Below are 24,796 nucleotides of genomic sequence, written 5' to 3'. Positions count from 1 at the left end.
CCACTAAACCAGCCCTACAAGAGATCCTAAGGGGGACCCTGTGAGACAAAATACCAGAGACATCACTACAAGCATAAAACATACAGACATCACAATGACTCTAAACCCATATCTTTCTATAATAACACTGAATGTAAATGGATTAAATGCGCCAACCAAAAGACATAGGGTATCAGAATGGATAAAAAAACAAGACCCATCTATTTGCTGTCTACAAGAGACTCATTTTAGACCAGAGGACACCTTTAGATTGAGAGTGAGGGGATGGAGAACTATTTATCATGCTACTGGAAGCCAAAAGAAAGCTGGAGTAGCCATACTTATATCAGACAAACTAGACTTTAAATTAAAGGCTGTAACAAGAGATGAAGAAGGACATTATATAATAGTTACAGGGTCTATCCATCAGGAAGAGCTAACAATTATAAATGTCTATGTGCCGAATACCGGAGCCCCCAAATATATAAAACAACTACTCATAAACATAAGCAATCTTATTGATAAGAATGTGGTAATTGCAGGGGACTTTAACACCCCACTTACAGAAATGGATAGATCATCTAGACACACGGTCAATAAAGAAACAAGGGCCCTGAATGAGACATTGGATCAGATGGACTTGACAGATATATTTAGAACTCTGCATCCCAAAGCAACAGAATATACTTTCTTCTCGAGTGCACATGGAACATTCTCCAAGATAGATCATATACTGGGTCACAAAACAGCCCTCCATAAGTTTACCAGAATTGAAATTATACCATGCATACTTTCAGACCACAATGCTATGAAGCTTGAAATCAACCACAGAAAAAAGTCTGGAAAACCTCCAAAAACATGGAGGTTAAAGAACACCCTACTAACGAATGAGTGGGTCAACCAGGCAATTAGAGAAGAAATAAAAAAATATATGGAAACAAACGAAAATGAAAATACAACAATCCAAACGCTTTGGGACGCAGCGAAGGCAGTCCTGAGAGGAAAATACATTGCAATCCAGGCCTATCTCAAGAAACAAGAAAAATCCCAAATACAAAATCTAACAGCACACCTAAAGGAAATGGAAGCAGAACAGCAAAGGCAGCCTAAACCCAGCAGAAGAAGAGAAATAATAAAGATCAGAGCAGAAATAAACAATATAGAGTCTAAAAAAACTGTAGAGCAGATCAACGAAACCAAGAGTTGGTTTTTTGAAAAAATAAACAAAATTGACAAACCTCTAGCCAGGCTTCTCAAAAAGAAAAGGGAGATGACCCAAATAGATAAAATCATGAATGAAAATGGAATTATTACAACCAATCCCTCAGAGATACAAACAATTATCAGGGAATACTATGAAAAATTATATGCCAACAAATTGGACAACCTGGAAGAAATGGACAAATTCCTGAACACCCACACTCTTCCAAAACTCAACCAGGAGGAAATAGAAAGCTTGAACAGACCCATAACCAGCGAAGAAATTGAATCGGTTATCAAAAATCTCCCAACAAATAAGAGTCCAGGACCAGATGGCTTCCCAGGGGAGTTCTACCAGACGTTTAAAGCAGAGATAATACCTATCCTTCTCAAGCTATTCCAAGAAATAGAAAGGGAAGGAAAACTTCCAGACTCATTCTATGAAGCCAGTATTACTTTGATTCCTAAACCAGATAGAGACCCAGTAAAAAAAGAGAACTACCGGCCAATATCCCTGATGAATACGGATGCAAAAATTCTCAATAAGATACTAGCAAATCGAATTCAACGGCATATAAAAAGAATTATTCACCATGATCAAGTGGGATTCATTCCTGGGATGCAGGGCTGGTTCAACATTCGCAAATCAATCAACGTGATACATCACATTAACAAAAAAAAAGAGAAGAACCATATGATCCTGTCAATCGATGCAGAAAAGGCCTTTGACAAAATCCAGCACCCTTTCTTAATAAAAACCCTTGAGAAAGTCGGGATAGAAGGAACATACTTAAAGATCATAAAAGCCATTTATGAAAAGCCCACAGCTAACATCATCCTCAACGGGGAAAAACTGAGAGCTTTTTCCCTGAGATCAGGAACACGACAGGGATGCCCACTCTCACCGCTGTTGTTTAACATAGTGCTGGAAGTTCTAGCATCAGCAATCAGACAACAAAAGGAAATCAAAGGCATCAAAATTGGCAAAGATGAAGTCAAGCTTTCGCTCTTTGCAGATGACATGATATTATACATGGAAAATCCGATAGACTCCACCAAAAGTCTGCTAGAATTGATACATGAATTCAGCAAAGTTGCAGGATACAAAATCAATGTACAGAAATCAGTTGCATTCTTATACACTAACAATGAAGCAACAGAAAGACAAATAAAGAAACTGATCCCATTCACAATTGCACCAAGAAGCATAAAATACCTAGGAATAAATCTAACCAAAGATGTAAAGGATCTGTATGCTGAAAACTATAGAAAGCTTACGAAGGAAATTGAAGAAGACTTAAAGAAATGGAAAGACATTCCCTGCTCATGGATTGGAAAAATAAATATTGTCAAAATGTCAATACTACCCAAAGCTATCTACACATTCAATGCAATCCCAATCAAAATTGCACCAGCATTCTTCTCGAAACTAGAACAAGCAATCCTAAAATTCATATGGAACCACAAAAGGCCCCGAATAGCCAAAGGAATTTTGAAGAAGAAGACCAAAGCAGGAGGCATCACAATCCCAGACTTTAGCCTCTACTACAAAGCTGTCATCATCAAGACAGCATGGTATTGGCACAAAAACAGACACATAGACCAATGGAATAGAATAGAAACCCCAGATCTAGACCCACAAACGTATGGTCAACTCATCTTTGACAAAGCAGGAAAGAACATCCAATGGAAAAAAGACAGCCTCTTTAACAAATGGTGCTGGGAGAACTGGACAGCAACATGCAGAAGGTTGAAACTAGACCACTTTCTCACACCATTCACAAAAATAAACTCAAAATGGATAAAGGACCTGAATGTGAGACAGGAAACCATCAAAACCTTAGAGGAGAAAGCAGGAAAAGACCTCTCTGACCTCAGCCGTAGCAATCTCTTACTCGACACATCCCCAAAGGCAAGGGAATTAAAAGCAAAAGTGAATTACTGGGACCTTATGAAGATAAAAAGCTTCTGCGCAGCAAAGGAAACAACCAACAAAACTAAAAGGCAACCAACGGAATGGGAAAAGATATTTGCAAATGACATATCGGACAAAGGGCTAGTATCCAGAATCTATAAAGAGCTCACCAAACTCCACACCTGAAAAACAAATAACCCAGTGAAGAAATGGGCAGAAAACATGAATAGACACTTCTCTAAAGAAGACATCCGGATGGCCAACAGGCACATGAAAAGATGTTCAGCGTCGCTCCTTATCAGGGAAATACAAATCAAAACCACACTCAGGTATCACCTCACGCCAGTCAGAGTGGCCAAAATGAACAAATCAGGAGACTATAGATGCTGGCGAGGATGTGGAGAAACGGGAACCCTCTTGCACTGTTGGTGGGAATGCAAACTGGTGCAGCCGCTCTGGAAAACAGTGTGGAGGTTCCTCAGAAAATTAAAAATAGACCTACCCTATGACCCAGCAATAGCACTGCTGGGAATTTATCCAAGGGATACAGGAGTACTGATGCATAGGGGCACTTGTACCCCAATGTTCATAGCAGCACTCTCAACAATAGCCAAATTATGGAAAGAGCCTAAAAGTCCATCAACTGATGAATGGATAAAGAAATTGTGGTTTATATACACAATGGAATACTACGTGGCAATGAGAAAAAATGAAATATGGCCTTTTGTAGCAACGTGGATGGAACTGGAGAGTGTGATGCTAAGTGAAATAAGCCATACAGAGAAAGACAGATACCATATGGTTTCACTCTTATGTGGATCCTGAGAAACGTAACAGGAACCCATGGGGGAGGGGGAGGAAAAAAGGAAAAAAAAAAAAAAAAAAGAGGTTAGAGTGGGAGAGAGCCAAAGCATAAGAGACTGTTAAAAACTGAGAACAAACTGAGGGTTGATGGGGGGTGGGAGGGAGGAGAGGGTGGGTGATGGGTATTGAGGAGGGCACCTTTTGGGATGAGCACTGGGTGTTTTATGGAAACCAATTTGGACAATAAATTTCATATATTATAAAAAATAAAAAAATAAATAAAAGAGAAAAAAAAATGGAAAAAAAAATTGTTTGTGCAATTTAATCTCTAATATCTGTACTTTTCCCTCCTCTAAAGGAAGTTACATTGGAGAGGCATTACAGTGTGAATGTACTGAACACTATTGAACTGTATACTTAGAAATACTTAACATGGTAAATTTTATGTTATGCGTATCTTACTACAATCAAATGAAAAAAAAAACTGTATCATTACAGAGCAATGAGTGAGATGAAGACAATTCTCTTAGATTTGAAAATCCAAAACCCTGAGCATCATCTTAGGAGGAGCAGGGTCTTCCATATGTGTTATCCTTAAACACTAGGACCTACTGGCATTTCTGAATGAAGAGCACCCTCTCCACTGGCTATCACTGTGATTTGCCTTTGCTTCGACCTATTTCAAGTATTTCATTATTAATTAAACAGTTAGGTAAACAAACACTTATTGACTGTCAACTGTAAGTCAAGCATAGTGCTGGGGAAGTTACAGAGAGTGTGCAATTCAATTTTGGCAAAGCAATAATAGATTTTTGGAAATTGGTAGCTGAACATAACCAATCATAACATAGTTTAGTAGTTGAAGAACATGGACTTGGGCCTGACCACCAAAGTTTCAATTCTGGTTCTGTCACTTGCTAGCTGTGATCCTTTTGCTTTTTTTTTTTTTTTTTTTTTTTTTTTTTTTTGCCTCACTTTCCTCATCCTTAAAGTAGGGATACCAACAGTACTTTATTCATAAAGTTGCTTTGAGGATTAATTGATTTAATATTTATGAAGATGTTAGAGCATTACATGGCATATAGTATCGGCTAAACATGTACTGAGCACCTAACTAAATGGAAAAGACCCTGCTAGAAGTTATGGACATTTGCTTGAATTGTGTCCTAGAACCTACTATTTAACATGGCTTGTTTGGCTATTTCAAGAAAACATTCAAGTCCTTGAAAATATCCCCTCCATCTGTGATGACTGAGAACAGATTGTTTAATGAAGAGGAAATATGATGACTGAGAAGTTTCCTTGTACCGGACTCACAGTGTGGTAACTTCTCCTACCCTAGCAGCTTCAAACTGTGCAGAAGGAAGTGAGGAGCATGCTTGTTGTCATGGTACACACACTACAATTGTTTCCAGAGAGAAATGCACCATTAAAATCAAATGTTATTCTTAGGTTTTAAAAAAAGAAAAAAAAGCTCAAAAAAAATCCAAAGTTAAAAAAGTATCTGCTCTATCAAACTGGAGTCACGGACAGAATTGTAATGATGCTCTCTGAGCAGGAACCTGAGCTGCATTACAAATGTGAAATCTTTTATGAGGACCAGATGGAAACATTAAATGTCTAAAGAATTTGAGAACATGTTAAAAATGAAAATCCCAATCCAAACACAATAACTATGTCTGCTGTGTGCTACTGCAAAACCAGAAAATATTTAGGACATAAACTCCTTAAAAGATTGTCTTTCATTGAAAGCTAAACAACACTTAAGAGATCCCAAATGGTGAAAACTGTGATAAAAAATCTTGCATGGAAGTTCAAAACACAGGACTTGGACCAGAGCAAACAGTGATGATAGAACTGCTGATATTTGTCATTATTACAATATGAAAAAGAAAACAATTATAAATTCTAGATCTCAATCAACAATGAGTTCCTTAACTGAGTCCCTAGAAGGAAGAGGTTGTAATTATTATAACCTAGAAAACCATATATAAATTCTGTGTTTATATCAAAAACCAAGAGTTGGGTTGTCTTTCATTTCACTAATTTCTGTTGTACATCTTTTCACATTTTAGAAATATCCTAATTGTTTGACAAATGGTATGTGTGCAGATTTCCTCATACACTGTAATTTCAGATGCAGTATTATTATATCACCTCCTGACTATATATATCCCAATGGTAAACAGGGACACAAATAAGTTTGTCTCATGTGCAATAAAAATACAGATACCTTAGAGAAAAAAATTAAGAAATTCAGTTCAATAGCCACTTACCAGTTACCATGCAATGTGAGTAAGATTAAACTTACTGTGGTGATTATTTCACAGTATATACACATATAAAATCATTATGTTGTACACCTTAAACTTATACAATGTTACATGTCAATTACATAACAATAAAACTGGAAATAAAATCATTTCCCAAAAAAATAAAAGAAATAGCACTTGGCTTCAAAGAGATTAGTCTAATATAATGACTCCAAATATTTTTCCTTCCACATAATGCCCTATCAGTAACATTAATAATTGTGATACTCTCTCCTGAAAATACTCATGTTGCTGTTGCTAATTGCCTGGTTATAGCAAAGGGGGAAATATAGTCATGGTTTATACTCTTGTAAAATTCCCATTGCACTTACTCTATGAACATCATTCCCACTCCCATTCATGATATATTTGTGACATAGTAAGAACCACTGTTGTAGTGTGAGTCAAATAAACTTACTTCCAATTAAAAAATAAATTTTCACTTATTACTATCCTATAATGCTGAAGATTGATCCAGCTTTCTGCTCTTAGAAATATAGCTAAAGCACTCACCAGTTTATACATATAATTTTATATATGTATATGTATATAATCTTTCATGGAATGGTGAGGCTGATTATAGCATTACATGATGTCAAAGTCTTGTAGGAAGAAAACAGAAGAAACTCAAAGAGATGGAAATTTAGGAAGTCATTGAGATATGATGGAGGGTTAAGGTACATTATAGAGGGTTAACATGAAGATGTAAAATGAAGTATTAAATGTGAAAGGAAAGAAAAATAATATCTACTTAATGCCTATTATGTATCATATTATCTGACAACCTTCAGAAAAATAAAATAAAACTGATGGCATAGTGGGTATAATGGGAAGAACAGACTTGATTTAGTTCTTTCCCTAAGATCACACAACTAGTTAACAATGCAATCAAATTTTATATTAATCTATTGTTAAATTTTAAAAATATTTGGGGGGATTTTGTTATGTTTATGTTTTTATTTGAGAGAGAGAGAGAGAGAGAGAGTGGAAGAGGGGGCAGAGGGAGAAAGAGACAGAATCCCAAGCAGGGTCCATGTTCTCAGCACGGAGTCTGACATAGGACTCGAACCCACAACCCCAGGATGATGACCTGAGCTGAAATCAAGAGTCCAACGCTCAACTGACTGAGAAACTAGGGGCTCCAAATTTTAATAGTATTTTTAAAATTTACTTTTGCAGATAAAATTGCTTCTTTGGTGGGAGATATTGACTTTTACTATTTTATCTATCACCCCATATTTTAAATTATCTGTCCACATTTCTCACATTCAACTTGGAGGCGCAATGCTTAAAACTGAAATATTCAGAGTCTGCTCCATTCGTTCATTCATTCATTCATTTATTCATTCAACAAATACATATTAATTGTTTATCATGTGCTCATTTGGTTTATAGGTTTAGGAGATTTAGCAAGATGGATAGATAGATAGATAGATAGATAGATAGATAGATAGATACGACATGGGCATGAACATAGATATGGATGTGTACATCAGGTGTGGATAAGAACCACACAGATATCAAAGCAGAAAAAAGCCAAAATATGGAGTGTTATTTTATATAAATGGTCAGTGAAGTCCTCTCCAATTAGATGAATTTAAGCAATGACCTGAAAGAAGGAAGAAAGTGGGCCATACAGATATCTTGGGGGAAATTCTATTTTGATAATATAAAAAGGCACAGACCTTGATGGGGATATTGCTTATATTTTTGTTTGAGGCCCAGAAAATAGACAAGTGTGGCTGGAATGGTGTGAGGGGAAGGAACAGAGTTTGAGAAACAATAGTTTGAAAACAATAGGGCCTTACAGATACGGTACAAACAAGTCCTCAACTCTGGAGGACTCTGAATAGATACATGGCACAAATGCTCACTTGTTATAAAGAATCACAATGGCAACTGTGTGGGGAATACACTGCAAAGATGGAAGGGTGAAGATCAGGTAAGAGGTTAATTTAACAACCCAATGAGATCATCAGAACAGTGGCAGTGGTGGTAAAGAGAAGGAGTCAGATTTTGGATACTTGCGAAAGCAGAGCTGATAGAATTTGCTGAAGCAGTGGAATATGAAATGACCAAGAAAAGCAGGAGTCATGGAAGACTTCAAGGTTTCTGACCTGAGCAATTAGACTAATGGAATTGAATTTTACCAAGATAGAGAATAAATTACAACAAAGTGAGAAGGGGGTGATGAAAATCATGTCAGTTTTAGATGTGCCAAGATATAGCAGTCAAGATGGCTGTTGGATAGGTATATAGATCTGGACTTCAGAGAAGTCTGGCTAGATATATAAATTTGGGAATCATCAGAATAGAGATATTATGAATAGAGCTATGGCATGTTCATAGACAGGTAGATATAATCTAATAGGATGGAAAATTGGTGACAGAGCAGGGGCAGGTGCAAGAACAAAGCCATTGATGGTAAGGGAGATACAGTGCACAGTGGAGGGGTTGGCTTCAACCAAGTACACAGAGAATGGATCCATAGAAACAGGAAGAAGGCAGGAAACATGGGCACATAACAGATGGGAGCTAAATTGTGGTGAATAAACGAAAGGTTTGCAAATACAACTACATGGCTGGGACATTCAGCTCATCATCTATGTCTCATGACTTGTGGGGGGGATTAGAAATGCCCTTTCGTCCCCCAAAATACTTTCCTTTGCTTCTGCTCTCTAATGTGTAAAATTCTCCAAGCAGAAATTAATTCTTCTGGTTTAATGTTTATTTCCATAACATGAAATAACACAAAAACCCCGTAAGTCAATCATGCTTAAATGAGAATGGATGTGTCAAGTCCTCACTGTAAGAAAGCTTTTAATGAGGAGACATGAGGGTATGAGAACTCTGAGTGTTCTCCCATAGGTGTTTGCAGTTGGAAGTTGAGAAGGAGGTGGAATGGAGGAATGCCACTGAATCTATGGAACTTGTCCATATAAACACTGTGTAACTCCAAATCAGAACAAAAGGGGTACTTGGCTCACTCCTTTATAGCCAGGTTACCTAGCAGTGGTCAGTTGATCTCTGAGTCTGTTTTCTCATCGGTAAATGGAGATAAGGATTAGATGATATAATATGTATGTTGTATAATTTTTTATGTAAAAAATTTTTTTAAATCCTGCTACCTTATTTCCTTCTCTCTTGGAGCATATTTCCTGCTTGTTCACACTAGCAGACTACTTGCTGGTATACCACTCCCCAAGTATACCTCACTACTGATTAATGGCTGAAAAAAAAATAAGTCATCATAACAGGGGAAAATTCAAGGCTCACAGACATTTGGAAACAAGATAGCACCATTGCTCTGTCAACCTTGAGTTTCAAAATCAGATTGGTAACACTTGGTAGCAGTGAGAGAGCATTATATTTATTCTTATATCCTTTCAACATTTATATCTATCAAATAAAGTTATTGTACATGCCAATTGATTATGTACTCTCCTTGGTTAGATTAAAGCTCCTTAATGGTAAAGTGTTATCATGTTTACTTTATCCAACAATAAACATTTGTTGATAAGAATGGATACAAAAATGAAATGCAAGGCACACATCAGAATTAATTCAGTAAGTGATGTCTATTTGGTTTTAGCCATTGAAAAAGCACTGACCTATATAAATACAACAATGCTTTAAGAAACTCTAAATACAAACATCTAAATTATCAGAGTACCAAGTACTTGGCAAAAACATTTTTAGGGTTCACCTAAAATACACAATTCATTAACGCATCTTAAAGCTGAGTCACATTTTAAAAAAATCTTTTATGCATAGAACTTCTTAGAAGCTTTTTTTTGTTTTTCTTCTGGATGTCTCTGCCAAGTCACTTTGCAGAAAACCAAAGCACTCTATAGCCACTTGTATTCAATATTGATACTGGAATGCATAAGGTAAGGATGGTAGAGCAGGTAATTATTAATTCCATTTGACAAAAAAGCTACCAGCAGCAAATATACAGTGTATATGCTCATAGGTCATCTGGAATACATCTGGCATTAAAACTCAAATCCTCTGAATCCCAAGCAAGTACTGTGTTGATAAAGATAGCTCTTTCATAATATTAGGCTCTGCAAACCTTTATTCAGATGAAGCAGTTGCTTAATTTAGTCTACAATTGCCAGATAGGGTCCCCAAAATCTTATTTTATCAATTTAGACACAACCAGAACCTTGGCATGATTCTTGTGAAGCCCCAAATTATTTTACTTTATTTTGCATTATCACAAAGCTTTGAGTTTATTTGGGTAGCTGATTTTTCAACTACATACGAATTCACTTGAATAGAAACACGTGTCTTAAAGATATAACCTTTTACTGCCTTTCAATTGCTAGGAGACAGAACCAACCCGATCAATGATCATGTGAGAAGGAAGTCTGTGTCAAAGGGAAAACAGTAACCTTTATTCTGTTTTCAGCCCTAAATATTCTTAGAAATGACCAAGATATAATGAGCAATTTGATTTAAATGCTGCATAGTCATCTGGATAAAGACTAAATACAACTTTCACTGAATATTGATTATAAGAGCTTTCTACTCTCTTTCTGCAGGAAGCATGTAGGTGATGTAATGACCCATGGGGGCAGATAAGATCCAAAGTTACCATTTAGTCTGGCCCCTGTCTCCATTACAGTCTTTCACATAAGTGGTCCCACTGAGCAGAAACTCCTCTCCTTTTCATGAAATAAAATGTCTGTGGAACAATGTTTGTGGTATTTAATAATGTTTACTAACAGTATGCTCTTTACATACAACCCAAATGCAACTGCAGCATGTGAGCCACTCACTTTATTTTGTACTCAGAAATAGTTTATCATTACTTTCTGTCCTATAATCTTATCTTTGATCTTCTTCCAGCAAATACGTTCCAGTTTGTTGCATTTTTCAACAATTCTAGTTAATTTTATAAATATCATACATGAATAGGGAAAGAATTGTTTTATTTCTACTTTACTGATGAGGAATTTGAGGTTCCAAAGGTTAAATGGCTACCTCTGCCCCACTCACAAAACAAAACAAAACAAAACAAAACAAAACAAAAAAACAGTTTGTAAGTAGTGGCGCCAGGATGCATGTCTAGATTCTTTGACTCTAGATCCTAAACTCTTTTCCCAATGCTTCTCATGAATAAACTTTCTCATATAAACAAATAACTAGGAGGTTAGATTCTACTGACTGGGGAAAACAACTTCACTGACATTCTGGTCCTTTGAAAAGAACATGTTTTCTATTTAGTAGAAATATATTTAAATTAACTTAGAGAAATAGTATTTCACTGGCAGCCAGTTTCACTAATGGAGACAAGCATGGAATTCAAGAAGGTAACTGAAATCCTAAAGAATACAGATCATTTTATGGACAAAGCCCTTTGCAGTTGTCTTTGTGAAGAATGAAAGCAATTAGACCCCATAACACAAGGTGATTTCTTTTTCATTTTAAATTTTACCTTACTATGGAAAGAATAGTTAATATGAGCTTTAAGATAAGGAACAATCCTAGGAAACAAAGTATCCCATGAAACTAAATGGTGTGAAAAGAATGAATATGCACAGCAATTGCTTAATAAAAACTTATTTAATTAAACAATGTCATATAAAATATGTAAGTAATTTACATTATTATCTATAGGGTACAAGTTTTTATATGGAATCTTAAGCTATGGATGCATTAGTGAATTGATGTCTGCTGATTACCTGTCATTGGCTAGGGATTGTGCTAAGCACTGTGCACACATTAATTTAATTTTCATAGGCCTCATGAGATGCAAGTAGCATTTTTCTGATTTTGCAGATGCAGAAAGAGGAACCAAGCTAAGTTCAATGGTTTGTCCAAAACCTAGTGTCTGGTAGAAGTTGGGGGTTGGGATTCAAATGCTGTGCTCTGCACCAGACCACCCAGATTCCTATAGTCCCTGTGTTGTTTTGGTAAACATTAGCATGTTAGAGACACAACTCTAACTCCTGAGCGAGTGCAGATCTGGCAGAGCAAGCTGATAGGTGAAGAGAAAGGCCATAGTTATCCCCATGAAATTAAAATTTGCATCTGGATTTCAAGGGTAAAATCTCCGGAGGAAGTCATGAGCAGCTGAGATACCAACAAGAGAGATTGGATCCCTTATCTTTTTTTTTTTTTTTTTTTTTTTTTTTTTTTTTTTTGTCAACCTCTCATTGGGAAACAAATAGTCCTGATGGTGAGAGAGAGGTTTCCTGTATAAACTGCAGAGGTAATTGCGGCCCAAATAAGCCACAGAAGCACTCTTAGGCCTTCTGTACCGTAAGAAACAGACTGAGCTTATTAATTTGTAGAGGAATAGAAAGGGTAGCAGGGAGACATTTTGAGATAAGTGAGTTTTTGATGACACTGGAATTTTTCCAAGACATTTGTTCACTGAATCCTATATTGGCTTTTTATATGTGGGATCTTGAAATAAACAAAGCATCTTCTTATGCTTGTTTTTTGTTTTGTTTTGTTTTGCCTTTGCTTTTGAGCTAATTGGTGCAAGTAGATGGAATTACTTCAATATGGTTCTCTTCCTCTCTCCTTCACACAGTGGACGGTAACAAATAGCTTTTCAAAATATACTGGTGATAGCAGCCAAACAAGGCCATAAAGTTTCTTAGAGGGTGTAAGCTGTTCACACTGGGTCTTCTGATATGCATATCGGTATAATTACGCACGGTTCACTAGAATGTGATTATCACATGATAATAAATAAATGATATTTTGTTTCTTCAGTATATGGAATGGTCACACTGTGGATATTGTAAAATTATTTCTTTATAAATTCACATTCATTTTGATTCTCAAATTGGCACAGTCCATACCCAGTGATGCTTTTCAAATAATGAAAAATAATTTCTGCCTTACCAACCAAGGCTGACAATAATGTGAATGTTTGTGTATGCTTAGAGATTTAAAAAGATATTTAATTAAACAGTAGTATCTATTATGTCATTTATAATGCATGAAATACTGTGTTAAGTATTTTAATACATTATCTTAGAAGATAAATAGCTAGTGGACCAGATAGATATGTTTTGTTTTTGTTTTTATTTTGTTTTGAGAGAGAGACAGAGACAGAGAGACAGAGAGAGACAGAGAGAGCTTAAGCAGGAAAGGGGCAGAGAGAGGGGGGGAGAGACAGACAGAGAGAGAGAGACAGAGAGAGAGAGAATCCCAAGCAGGCTCCTCACTGTCAGCACAAAGCCCAACACGGGGCTGAATCCCATGAAACATGAGATCATTACCTAAGCCAAGATCAAGAGTTGGATGCTTAACCAACTGAGCCACCCAGGCACTCCCAGATAGATATTTTTTAAAATTAAATTAACATTTAAAAATATTTAAACATAAGGCTATTTTCTCCATTTTGCAAATGAAGGAACTGGAGTCCAAGACAATTAATGATCTAAAATTTCAATAGCCAGTCAAGAAAAAATACTGAAACCAACTGGCTCTCTCAACTCCAGACAATGTAATATAAAGTGAGGATTATTAGTAAAAAATAAAATTCAAGATAACATCAAGACTATACAATGACAGAACCTCTGGTGCAGTATATAATGACATTATATACCATTCTAATATTACAAGTTTTATAGTTTTAGAAAAGAAATAACATCTCTTCTTAGGGAAAGAAGATTTAAATGTTATAGACATCCATTCTCTTAGAAACTGTTTTAAGCACCTACAACCAACAATTTATCATTAGGAAAAGTCATAACTATTACAGATGCCTCTAACCCTCCACCATAACTGTTTCAATAGTTTAGTTTTAAAAATGCGGACACAAATTTATTTACAACTTGTCAATATGCTAGTACACTATTAAGAATTAAACTCAGGGGCACCTGGGTGGCTCAGTTGGTTGAGTGTCTGACTTCGGCTCAGGTTATGATCTCACAGTTTGTGAGTTCAAGCCCCATGTCCGGCTCTCTGCTGACAGCTCAGGACCTGGAACCTGCTTTGGATTCTGTGTCTCCCTCTCTCTCTGTTCCTCCCCTGCTCACACTCTGTCTCTCTCCCAAAAATAAATAAAGATTAAAAAAAATAAAAAGAATTAAACTCAAATTGTGATATGGGAACATGCTCATGGAATAGAAATATAATCCCATACTTTAAAAATAAATATAAGTCTCTTTTTGATCCCCAAACTACTGTTCTCCATGTAAATGTGCTCTCTTCAAACTAAAGGAAACACACACATTGTGTTAGATGTGAAGAAAGAAACAGAGACAGAGCAAATGTAGACAAACATTACTAATTAGTAAGTCCAGGTAAAGGATGTTCATTGTGCTACTTTTTCAACTTTTTGAAATTTTAAGTCTTCACTCTCACTGAACTCTCCTTGTCCCAGATACTTCCAACCTCTTCATTTGTCCTGCTGCCATTCCTGCACATTTTAGACGAATATAATTTTAATGTTATAAATTGTCTGCAGAGGGGCGACTGAATGGCTCAGTCAGCTGAGCATCCAACTTTGGCTCAGGTCATGATCTCGTGATTTGTGAGTTCAAGCCCCACATCAGTCTTTGTGCTGACAGCTCAGAACCTAGAGCCTGTGTCTCCTTCTCTCTCTGTCCCTCCCCCGTTTGCACTCTGTCTGTCTCTCCCTCAAAAATAAACATTAAAAAAATTTAGGGGTTCCTGGGTGTCTCAGTTGGTTGAGCATCTGACTCTTGATTTCAGCTCAGGTCATGAACTCATGATTCATAAGTTCAAGCCTCACATCGGGCTCTGCACTGACAATGCAGAGCCTGCTTGGGATTCTCTTCTCCCCTCTCTGCCTCTCTGTCTCTCTCTCAAAAGTAAGTAAATAAACATCAAAAAATTTTTTTAATACATAAATAATAAATTGCAGAATTCTACAACTTTATCAAGCACAGATACATAGAAACTTTTTCTCTCTCCACTCGTTTATCTCTTAAACTGGGGGTTTTCAAGTACTTGGATATTATGGAATCTATGCGAGACTCCTCCAAAGTTCTCTAAGCTTACAGTCATCCATATTGTTTTGTTCACCCGGGACTAAGAAAAAGATCATCAGTGCCCTATTTTTCAAGGAATACCCAAAATGGTGCCTAGAACACTGATGTTCCAGAATGTGCAGTTTGAAAACAGTTTTCTTGAAGCCATACTACCCCTCACCCTTTATTTCTAATTTGTGTAACTCCCAGTAAGCCTGAGCTGTGCAGGGTAAAGGTAAGGAAGAGGAGGACAAGTGGGTCTGTCAGGGGTGCACGCCATGTTACAGATGTTCTGTTCCGCGAAAGGTCTAGAGCCGCAGTCATTTTAATTTTTTAACGTTTATTTATTTTTGAGAGAGAGAGAGATACAGAGCAACCGGGGGACAGGCAGAGAGAGAGGGAGACACAGAATCCAAAACAGGCTCCAGGCTCTGAGCTATCAGCACAAAGCCTGACATGTGGCTCGAACTCACAAGCCATGAGATCATGATCTCAGCTGAAGTCAGAAGCTCAACCGACTAAGCCACCCAGGCACCAAGGCAGTCATTCTTCTCCCTCACAGAAAAAATGCGTAAGTTCTAGCAAGAAGCAATCTGAGATGGTCAACAAATTACTTTCTTTTTTTAAGCTTAAAGTACACAATGAGACTGAAACATATCTGTGTCAGACAAATTACTAGGAGAGACAGAGGTCTCAACCTCGAAATACAGAAACATTGAGACAGCACCAAGTGAAAATTTTCACTCCTGCTAATGTCTTTTCTAAAGTACAAGGGTTGTTAATTCACAATTTCCTCACTCTGCAAGTCATGGACTCTTACTTCCAAATTCCCTGTGGGGAAATCCTATAAAGAACTCAAATTGCCGTAGCTCTCGCTGGTGTCAATATTTTAAATGTTGCATCAGTGGAAAGACATAGATAATTAAACATTCTAAGATATAACATGCAAACATTTTAAAGACCAAATAACAAGTAGATTCCTCTGTGTGACACTTCTACCCAGTTAACAAGAGATATGTAGAGCTTTCCTGAGCTGGAGCACCAACTGTGCTAGTTGATGCATGAAGAATAACCAAATAAATAATTGTACAGTGCTGCGGACAAATATTGACTTTACAGCACTACAGGCTAGGTGGTATGATTTGTACAAAGTGGTTTAATTAAATAGGCTACCATGTAAAACACTTAGCCTCTAGTGAGACGTTGTAATTAAACCAGTATCTGCAATATCATAGAGAAAAGAAAGAAAGAAAGAAAGAAAGAAAGAAAGAAAGAAAGAAAAGAAAAGCAAAGAAAAGCAAAGAAAAGCAAAGAAAAGAAAAGAAAAGAAAAGAAAAGAAAAGAAAAAAGAAAAGAAAAAAGCCAGTTAAGGTAGCCGTACTGGCAGAAAAGAAACACAACTATTTAGAGATGGATAGAGTAGGAATAAGGGTGTTTGTAGAATAAGTATGAACTAAGCTTCCTTTTCTCTTCCCTCATATCAGGCCGGAAGGAAAGATCCTCTAAGAATAAAGAGCAAGAAACAGGAACCATAGTCATTCTTTCTTTTATTTTTCCAACAAATATTAAGTGCCGGCCTTTCTTGTAGGTGCCTGGGTTGTAGTAAACAAGACAAAATCCCTGCCCTCATGTAATTTAGAAAGGTTGGCAGATAACAGAAGAAAAAAAAAAACCAATATAACAAACAAGCATGTCTTTTCAGTTGAGTATTTTCAGGTAATGATAACTACCAAGAAGAAAAATAAAGCAGAGTAAGGGACTAGAACGGAAAGGGTGCTGTTTTTTAGACAGAGGGGTCAGAGAAGCCTTCTTTAGCAAGTGATAAGAAGCCTGCATGGAAGTAAGAGAGTGGCTCAAGTCAACATCTAAGGTACTAGTCTTGCAGGCAGAGAGAACACCAAGTGCAAAGGCCCAGGAGTGCAAACATGCGAGGTTTGTTGAAGAACAAACAGGAGACTAGCGTGGTGGGAGAGAATAGGAGATGAGGTCACAGGTAGCCTGGAGCCAGATAAGGCAGGGCCTTGTAAACTATGGTAAGCATGTTGGATTCTTTCCTGAGAATCATTTAAATGCCTCAATCATAATGTTACTGGTGTCTTCACAGTGATGTTAGAGAAGAAAGCATCTATAAACAACAGCCAAGGAGAAAAACTGGGAGACCACAAAGAGGGAAGAACGGGAAAAGAAAGTAAATGGGATTTCACGAAGGGGGATAAGCTTTAGCAGGTGGGCAGCAGACATGCTTGCCAAACCACCTTCCAGCATGTGTCTTAGGGGCCGTCATCATTACTTTACAAAGCCTGTTTACAGGAAGTATTTTAAAAATCCAATATATTGAAGACTGGCAGACACTAAAAGGTCAGGAAAACACCATTTATAGACTTGCATTACCGAGAAAATGCTTGCTCTGATTAAAGCAATAGACTCAGGCTATGAGGCATAGATTTCCACTGGCGTTCAGTTCAGTCTGTAAACTAAGATAATTTCTGTCAAAAAAAAAATCCTCCAGGACTATACACAAAACACAACACAAAGCACCTCTAGCAAATGAGGAACGAGCACTAGGGTTTTCCCCAGAGGCACCCCAAGCACGTTTGCGGTGATTGTTTGATGCATTTGGGGACAGTGCACATCAGCTAATACTATGCATAGCATCATGGTATAGATGATAAATGTAAGGGGAGACCAAATTTACATATGTTAACCCCATGTTCCATAAACAGTAATTTGTTAAGCCATAAAGAATGTCATAAGCACGGTTTTCAATGTTATGGGATATATACAATAATTAGAAGTCATTAGTCTCAAATGTACATTCTCCTTTTTCCCTTTGCTTCTAATCTCCTCATCTGCCAAGCCATTCTCCACAATGCCTGCCAATCTCTTACCAAAGTAAAAAGCTATTTATGGCAATCCCCTCCTCACCACCTTGCAGTGGCTCCCCACTGATGCTGCAATAAAGCCCAAGTCTTGTTCATGATACTGGAATCTCTAAAGTATGCCTCCAATCTACAGGCACAGTCTTACTTCCGATCTTTGCCATCTTGCATCTTATGCTTTGACTTCAGTGAACTTTGCTCACTTTCCCCCATGCTCTGCGTCAAATCCCAGCTCCGCTCCTTATTTGCTGTGTAACCCTTGGAAAATTGCTTATCCTGTGCATCACTTCTTTTCCTATAAAATGGAAACAATAATACTGTATAATTCATAACTAATGGGCTCTTCATGGGACTAAATAAATAAATATATAGAGAGAATAATGTCAGATACAGTGCAGGTGCTTAATAAATGTGAGCTTTTATTACTGTTAAGGGTTAATGGAATTTCCTTATTATTACTATTTCTCTGACCAACAGAATGGCCTTCCTGGCCACTCTTCTGCTGGAAAACCGCTACTCACTTTTCAAGACCCCACGCAAATGTCATCTCTTCTCTAAACCTTTCCTAACACACTGATTCACTTTCTACAGGTCTTTATTTCTTCTGTGCTCTCATGACAAATTGGGGCATCGTTGTTCAATAGCATTATTTACACACCACTGATTAATTAATAATGCGTAAGTTTGTTTTCCAGACAGTATACGAGTTCTTTGAAGGCAAGGGCTATCTTTCTCATTTTGTATCTCCTAAACCCAGAGTAGGGCCTGGAGCACAGTAGTCTCTCAACAAATGTTTTGTTCAATCAGTAAATATATAAAGACATAGATATTTCTCAAAATTTATCCAATATAGTTAGCAAATAGTTCAAGTAAATTGAAGAATAATATAAGACAAAGATATAGTAAGTTTAGCTAAGAAACCAGGCCTAAATTGCATAAATTGTGTCTACAATTTAGAGGAAGGTCAACCATATACTATATTCATTGTTCTATTTTTACTCTTCCCCAGTCATTTCAGCTTTGTCTTATCAGGTATAAGCTCCTTTAGAGCATGAGCTATGCTTTTTAGTACATTTGCACAACTAATAGGCACAAAAGTATATATTTCGTGAACCTTTGTTAAAATAAGGAAAGATTTCCAAGTTATAGGTAGAACTAAATGGGGGAAAGGGAGAAAAACACAAGTCTTTTTTTCTGATACTAACTCTAATGGAAAGAATATTGCTCCCTGGGCAGGTACATTCCACAAGCAAGGATAGATGCACAGAATGCAGTGCTCACCAATACGCTTGTTCTTCAAGAAGGGAGTGTAGGGATAGGTGTGTGGTGAGCACAGGGTGTAGTGAAGGCCATCACCAGTAACCTTATTTAGAGGATCACTCTGCTGATGATGATGGAGGAGAACCAGTGACTGAGGTTAGAACATCAGCAAAGGAATGAAGGTTGAAGAAGCTGGATACTATGGCAAGGGCCAGTCAGGAAAAAGCACTGCAGGAGCCAAACAGAATAAGATTATGCCTCAGAAGCTGTCACTCTTTGTGGTTAGGGATAAATAATACGCTTACCGGGGCGCCTGGGTGGCTCAGTCACTTAAGCGTCTGACTTTGGCTCAGCTCAGGTCATGATCTCACAGCTTGTGACTTCCAGCCTCACATTGGGCTCTGTGCTGACAGCTCAGAGCCCGGAGCCTGCTTCGGATTCTGTGTCTCCCTCTCTCTCTCTCTCTCTCTCTCTCTCTCTGCCCCTCCCCCACTCACATTCTGTCTCTCTCTCTCAAAAAATAAATCAACATTTTAAAAAATTAAAAAAAAATAATATGCTGACCTAAGGACTCTGGCATTAATTTTCCAACTCCATACACATTTTGTTGACACTCTGCAATGTAAGATATGTTTTTTATCCATGTTTTCTCATATCATCTAACAGTGAGTACAGTATCTATTACTGGGTTTGAAAATTCTAAGGGGAATTTGGAAATTTGGGATGGTGATTCAGAGTTAAATTAATGGCTGATGGAGTAAAAATATATGGAATAAGTTAAAGCAATTCAGAACATTTTTAAAAAATATTTGCAACATGTAATCTTGAAAAGAACATGAATTTAGAGTATTCTTATACTCCAAATGGAACTTAAGTGAGATACTATATATGAACATTCTAGTAAAGAATTTAAAATATAGCAGGTGTTGGAATCCACATAGATTGAACCAAAAGTTTTTCTCACTCACAGCAGTACTCAATTCTATATGTTGAGAGTATAAAAAAGAAAGAAAAAGAAAAACTTGGGACCAGTTAATAATGATTTTTGGATTCATGTGGTTTCTCATAAGCCTTTTCTTAGTATTCACTGAGGACCAAAAACCAGATTACAAATATTATATGTTATATACAGATTGATCATCCAGAAGAGTTTTGTAGTACCTGGACTATGAAACAGTGAGATTGTGTACTAAATGAGGTTATAGAACTATCTCTCCAAAGTCATAAAAAATAGGCAGATTTCCAAACGTCAAAGATGGAGTAATTGTGGTCTGCCCAAGGGTAAAAGGAAGCAATGAGATAATCACTCAAATTCCTTCCAGATTTAGGATTGTTTGAATATTCTGATTAGTGACAACACACTGAATATCTACTTTTGTCTTCAGATATTTTAAAAATAATCCCAGAGCCAGTATTTCACAAGTGCTTCTTAAATCTTCTGCCATTAGCCCACACTTCAGAATTTGGGTTTTCAAAACCAGAGCTACATGTTCATCTGAGTGAAATATGAAATCTACAAATAACTAAAGATAAAAAAAATTGTTCAGTGAGTTTAGACATAAACTGTATCTTCTGCATTGTTTAGCTTCATCATGAAAATTACTTTAATTTCAATGCTGGAATCAAAACAATCCAGTCTTCTTAAAAGAAGCCTACTGTCTACTGTAAAGTAATAACATGTTTTTAGAGACTTCTAAGTGCATATCTTGGAATTTCTAACTTAAATGCATGGCTTGGAAAATACCAATTGTTGATCGTGAAAGGATAGTTACATTTCATCATGACAAAGGGGCAAAAATAAAGTACTTGTGCTCTAATTTACTCATGTTCCTATTATATATGATGCTAGAAAAACACATAATTTTTAAGATGAGTGAAAAAGTCATTCAAATACATAAGATATGTGTATATTTTATAAAAAGACATTTTCATGGAATGTTTCATGCAAATAAATTTGAAAAATATTAAACATACACTCAAATAAAACAATAGAAATAAATGCATTTATGGCTTAATCAGGGCCTGAAAACAAACTGATATAACTTTACTAAGAATGGTAAGAAGAGGTGTATGTGAGTTGAGGGAGAAAAAGGGTGAAAATGAATCACGGTCATAACTCAAGTCATTTTATAAGTTTGGTGACTAATGGATTCTTTAAACCTATATTATGGTACATTATAACCAATTCATGTGTTTTGTGGGTTTGTTTTTTTTTTTTTTTGACAATCTGTAGAAATTTTTCCTTTACCTCAGCTAGAAGAAGATCATTCTAATAGCATAAGTTACCTTAGATATCATTTAATTATTCTTTTTGTAGCTCATTGCAAGAAAATTTGTATAATGCATGAGTGAAACTGGCTTTTTAATCACTTTAAAATTTGGATTCTTTTGAAAAGAAAAAAATCCAATATTTATAGCTCATGTTCCTAGCACATCAAAAATCTATTCTAAGTAAAAAGAAAGGTCACATTATTATATTCAGAAACTCTACAGTAAGGGAAATATTACCAAAATCTTATGAAGATTTACCATTATCTGAAAATTAGCTTACTAAAATTAAATGTCCTTCTTCTCAAAATACTGGTTTAACATTAACACAAGCAGTAAAACAGATAAGCCTATTGGTTAATTGTACATTTCCCATCTCTGTTCTTTTTATGAGAACTAATTATACCCACATCCCTTCTCCTATCCAGTTATACTACTTAGCAAACTATATGAAAATACATACACATTAGGAGTGGAGTAAACCACGAGAGAAAGGCGTTCTTCAGTATACACTTATATATAAATCTTCTCTTTATACAAATGCTACCATTGGTAGGTTTTTAAAAACTAATCACGTGCATTCTACGTATGAGACTATAATTAAGATTTAATTCATCAAAAAGATGACCAGGAAAATTCTTCAATAGAGCAATTATATGAACAACAGTCCATTCTCAGAAAACAAAAACAACCATACCATTTTAACTAGGTAAAGTATCTTTTGGCTAACCATGTTGTACCTATCAAAGGCAAGCTACATATTTCTAGGGGTAAGTTGAATTTGCCAATGCACTGTGCAGTAGATGAGACAAACATTTCAGATGAGTGGAAACCAGAATTTAAGTAAATATTAATGTGCAAACCCAGATATCCAGATACCCTCAGTTTATAATGTTGGTTGGCAACCTAATATGCAGTCACACAATCACTGTGTTAGAACTGCCTTTAAGAGGTACCAGTTCCCTTTATTGCTATGGTCCCTATTAAATAAAAACTATCCAGATACCCAATTTTGAAGGGTCTCTCAATCTGAAAGAAAATACATCCTCCAGAGAAATCAGAAATGCCCCAGTTTTCGTGCTTAAAGTTTATTTAATTTCTATTGTGCTTTTTTAACATGTCATTATCATACTGATTTAAGGAAGCTACCCCATTGTATGTAACACATACATTAAAGGTGGCAAACTCAGTGCAATTTTTACAGAAAGTTCTTGAAGGTACTTACTTGGCATTCCTAAGTAAACTGGGGATTTATTTATTATTGCCTATAATTCTGAAGTTACTACTTTTTTTTTACAAGAGGCTCTTCAAGATAATAGCAATTTGAATCTAAATAAGACTAATTAACCATGTAATTTCAGAAGTGGGAATTTAGTTCTCCTTTTCTTTAAGCCAATAAATCAAAATCGCACTAGTTTCTACACAACATACATGGCAATGCAATAATTAAGTTTGACTTTATATTACTCATTGCCGTAAGAAATAAATCAGAACTAAAATTCAACCATTTGTCTCATACCAAAAATACGCAATTAAAACATATCAACAACAGCCACCAAACACACCGAAAGAAGTCAGCTATCACCTCAACAGAGATTAAACAAAACACTGAATGTTAAAAACTCCTTCAGTATTTAATTTACCTAGAATCGGCTAGGTATACTTTGGTGAGCAGTAACTTTAAAGACTCCCTACAGTTAACGGCTTATTTTATCTGGAAGCAGCTTGGCAGCACAATGATAATTTAATATACAGTGCACTATGTATTCTTCAGCAGACCCGCTCTCCATTCGTTTCACACTTGTGGTATGCATTATGAACAAAATTCAAATGTTCGTTTTCTACATTTCTGAATCACTGCCGCTACTGAAAAGCACCACAGACACCTCCAAGTCCCGTCTTACCATGTATGAGCCACAGTAAAACGCCGACGTTGCCGGATGCTTTTATTCACCAGCAACTTTCTGAAAAAGCATGGTGAGTTCCTTGGTGAACTGCGTGGAGAAATTTTAGGAGATGTAGGTCTGTTTCCCGGTAACCTTGGAAGCTCCAGTTCTAAGTGCATTTGCTCCTTGAAAGTCTTTATGCAAACCTCAGATTCGGAAGCAGTAAGTTCTTTTGAAGACTCTCTTGCTGTCATGTCTTATATGGAGTGCTGGCTTTCACCACCCAAAACAAAAACCTCAAACATAGCAGAGACACAGCTGCAGGTTAGGAGGCTGATGAGTCTGCAAACTGTTTTCCAGTTTAATTTCGGAAGCTGCGGCTCCAGTGTTTGAGCTGCTTAGAGCAAGAGCAGCATACTCGAAGAATGGTAACTCAGGCTGTCACAAGGAGCTTTATCAGCCTGGCTTCGCCTCTGAAAATGCGCCAAAGTGCTTCCTATGTCAGTAGCCTCCTTGTGGATGAGGCTTGTCTGCCAGCGACACACTGACACTCACTGAATTCATTCAGCTGAATATATCAACTCATGAAATATTCATAAGGGCTTCTGATAAATCCTTTACATGTATTTTTTAATCTTATCAAAGGAGCTGCACTCACTAATGGATAGTCGGCAAAACCTTGTCCCTTGTTTTGTTTGCACAAAAAGCAGAGCTAGAGCCTGTCCAGCACATGTGATGTTTCAAGTCTTCATTCAGAATTATCTTGCCCTATAATGCACACAACACTAACTCCACCTACCAGATGCTTATTGGCCTAGGATCATTTAAATAATCGCACTCTGTTTCCCCCTCAACAACACCCTCCATCGCTCAGATTTTCATCAGATTTGTACAGCTACTGTTCTCATCACAGTGAAAACATTAAATCAGGGACTGTCAAAAGCCTTGCTAAAACAGCCCCCCAAATTCCATTTCTGAATGAAAAAGCTGATTTGCTGAAGTTTTTTTTTTCCCCTTCCCTTCTCCAGAAGATCCAAAACAGCATCTATATAAAAAATGTCAGCTCACAGGAAAACATTGGATTTGGTTCATTCCCCTGAGGAATTTAAAGGCTAATCTTTATTCCAATAAACATTACCCTCATTCTTCTGTTTAAGCTCTTTGTTCAAGGGCTAGCCACAGCAGCCACTCTGTTAGTTAGATGCAAAGTCACTTCTGAAAGCCAAAACTTCACAGAACAGAAAGGGAGGTAACAACAGGGAAGAATGAAAGCTGCTGGGAAAAGTGCAGAGTCCAAAGTCAAGCATTGCATGTGTGTGTGTGTGTGTGT

General features: G+C 36.7%; 1 protein-coding gene across 3 annotated transcripts in view; it reads right to left on the bottom strand.

Moving 5' to 3' along the window:
* The window catches only part of PDE4B (phosphodiesterase 4B), a 540,618-nt gene that overhangs the window by 342,198 nt on the left and 173,624 nt on the right, over window positions 1–24,796 (bottom strand). Inside the window, exon 1 of one of the 3 annotated variants that reach the window (XM_045477725.1) lies at window positions 23,485–23,942. The exons of the other annotated variants lie outside the window; for them this stretch is intronic. Within the exon in view, the coding sequence (XP_045333681.1) occupies window positions 23,485–23,720 (236 nt within the window). The 5' untranslated portion in view covers window positions 23,721–23,942. Of the gene's footprint in view, window positions 1–23,484; window positions 23,943–24,796 lie in introns of those variants that run through there. 3 annotated transcript variants of the gene reach the window in all.

The sequence above is a fragment of the Leopardus geoffroyi genome, chromosome C1 (genome assembly GCF_018350155.1).
Source record: "Leopardus geoffroyi isolate Oge1 chromosome C1, O.geoffroyi_Oge1_pat1.0, whole genome shotgun sequence".
NCBI lineage: Eukaryota > Metazoa > Chordata > Mammalia > Carnivora > Felidae > Leopardus > Leopardus geoffroyi.
This window is presented reverse-complemented; position numbering and strand designations above follow the sequence as displayed.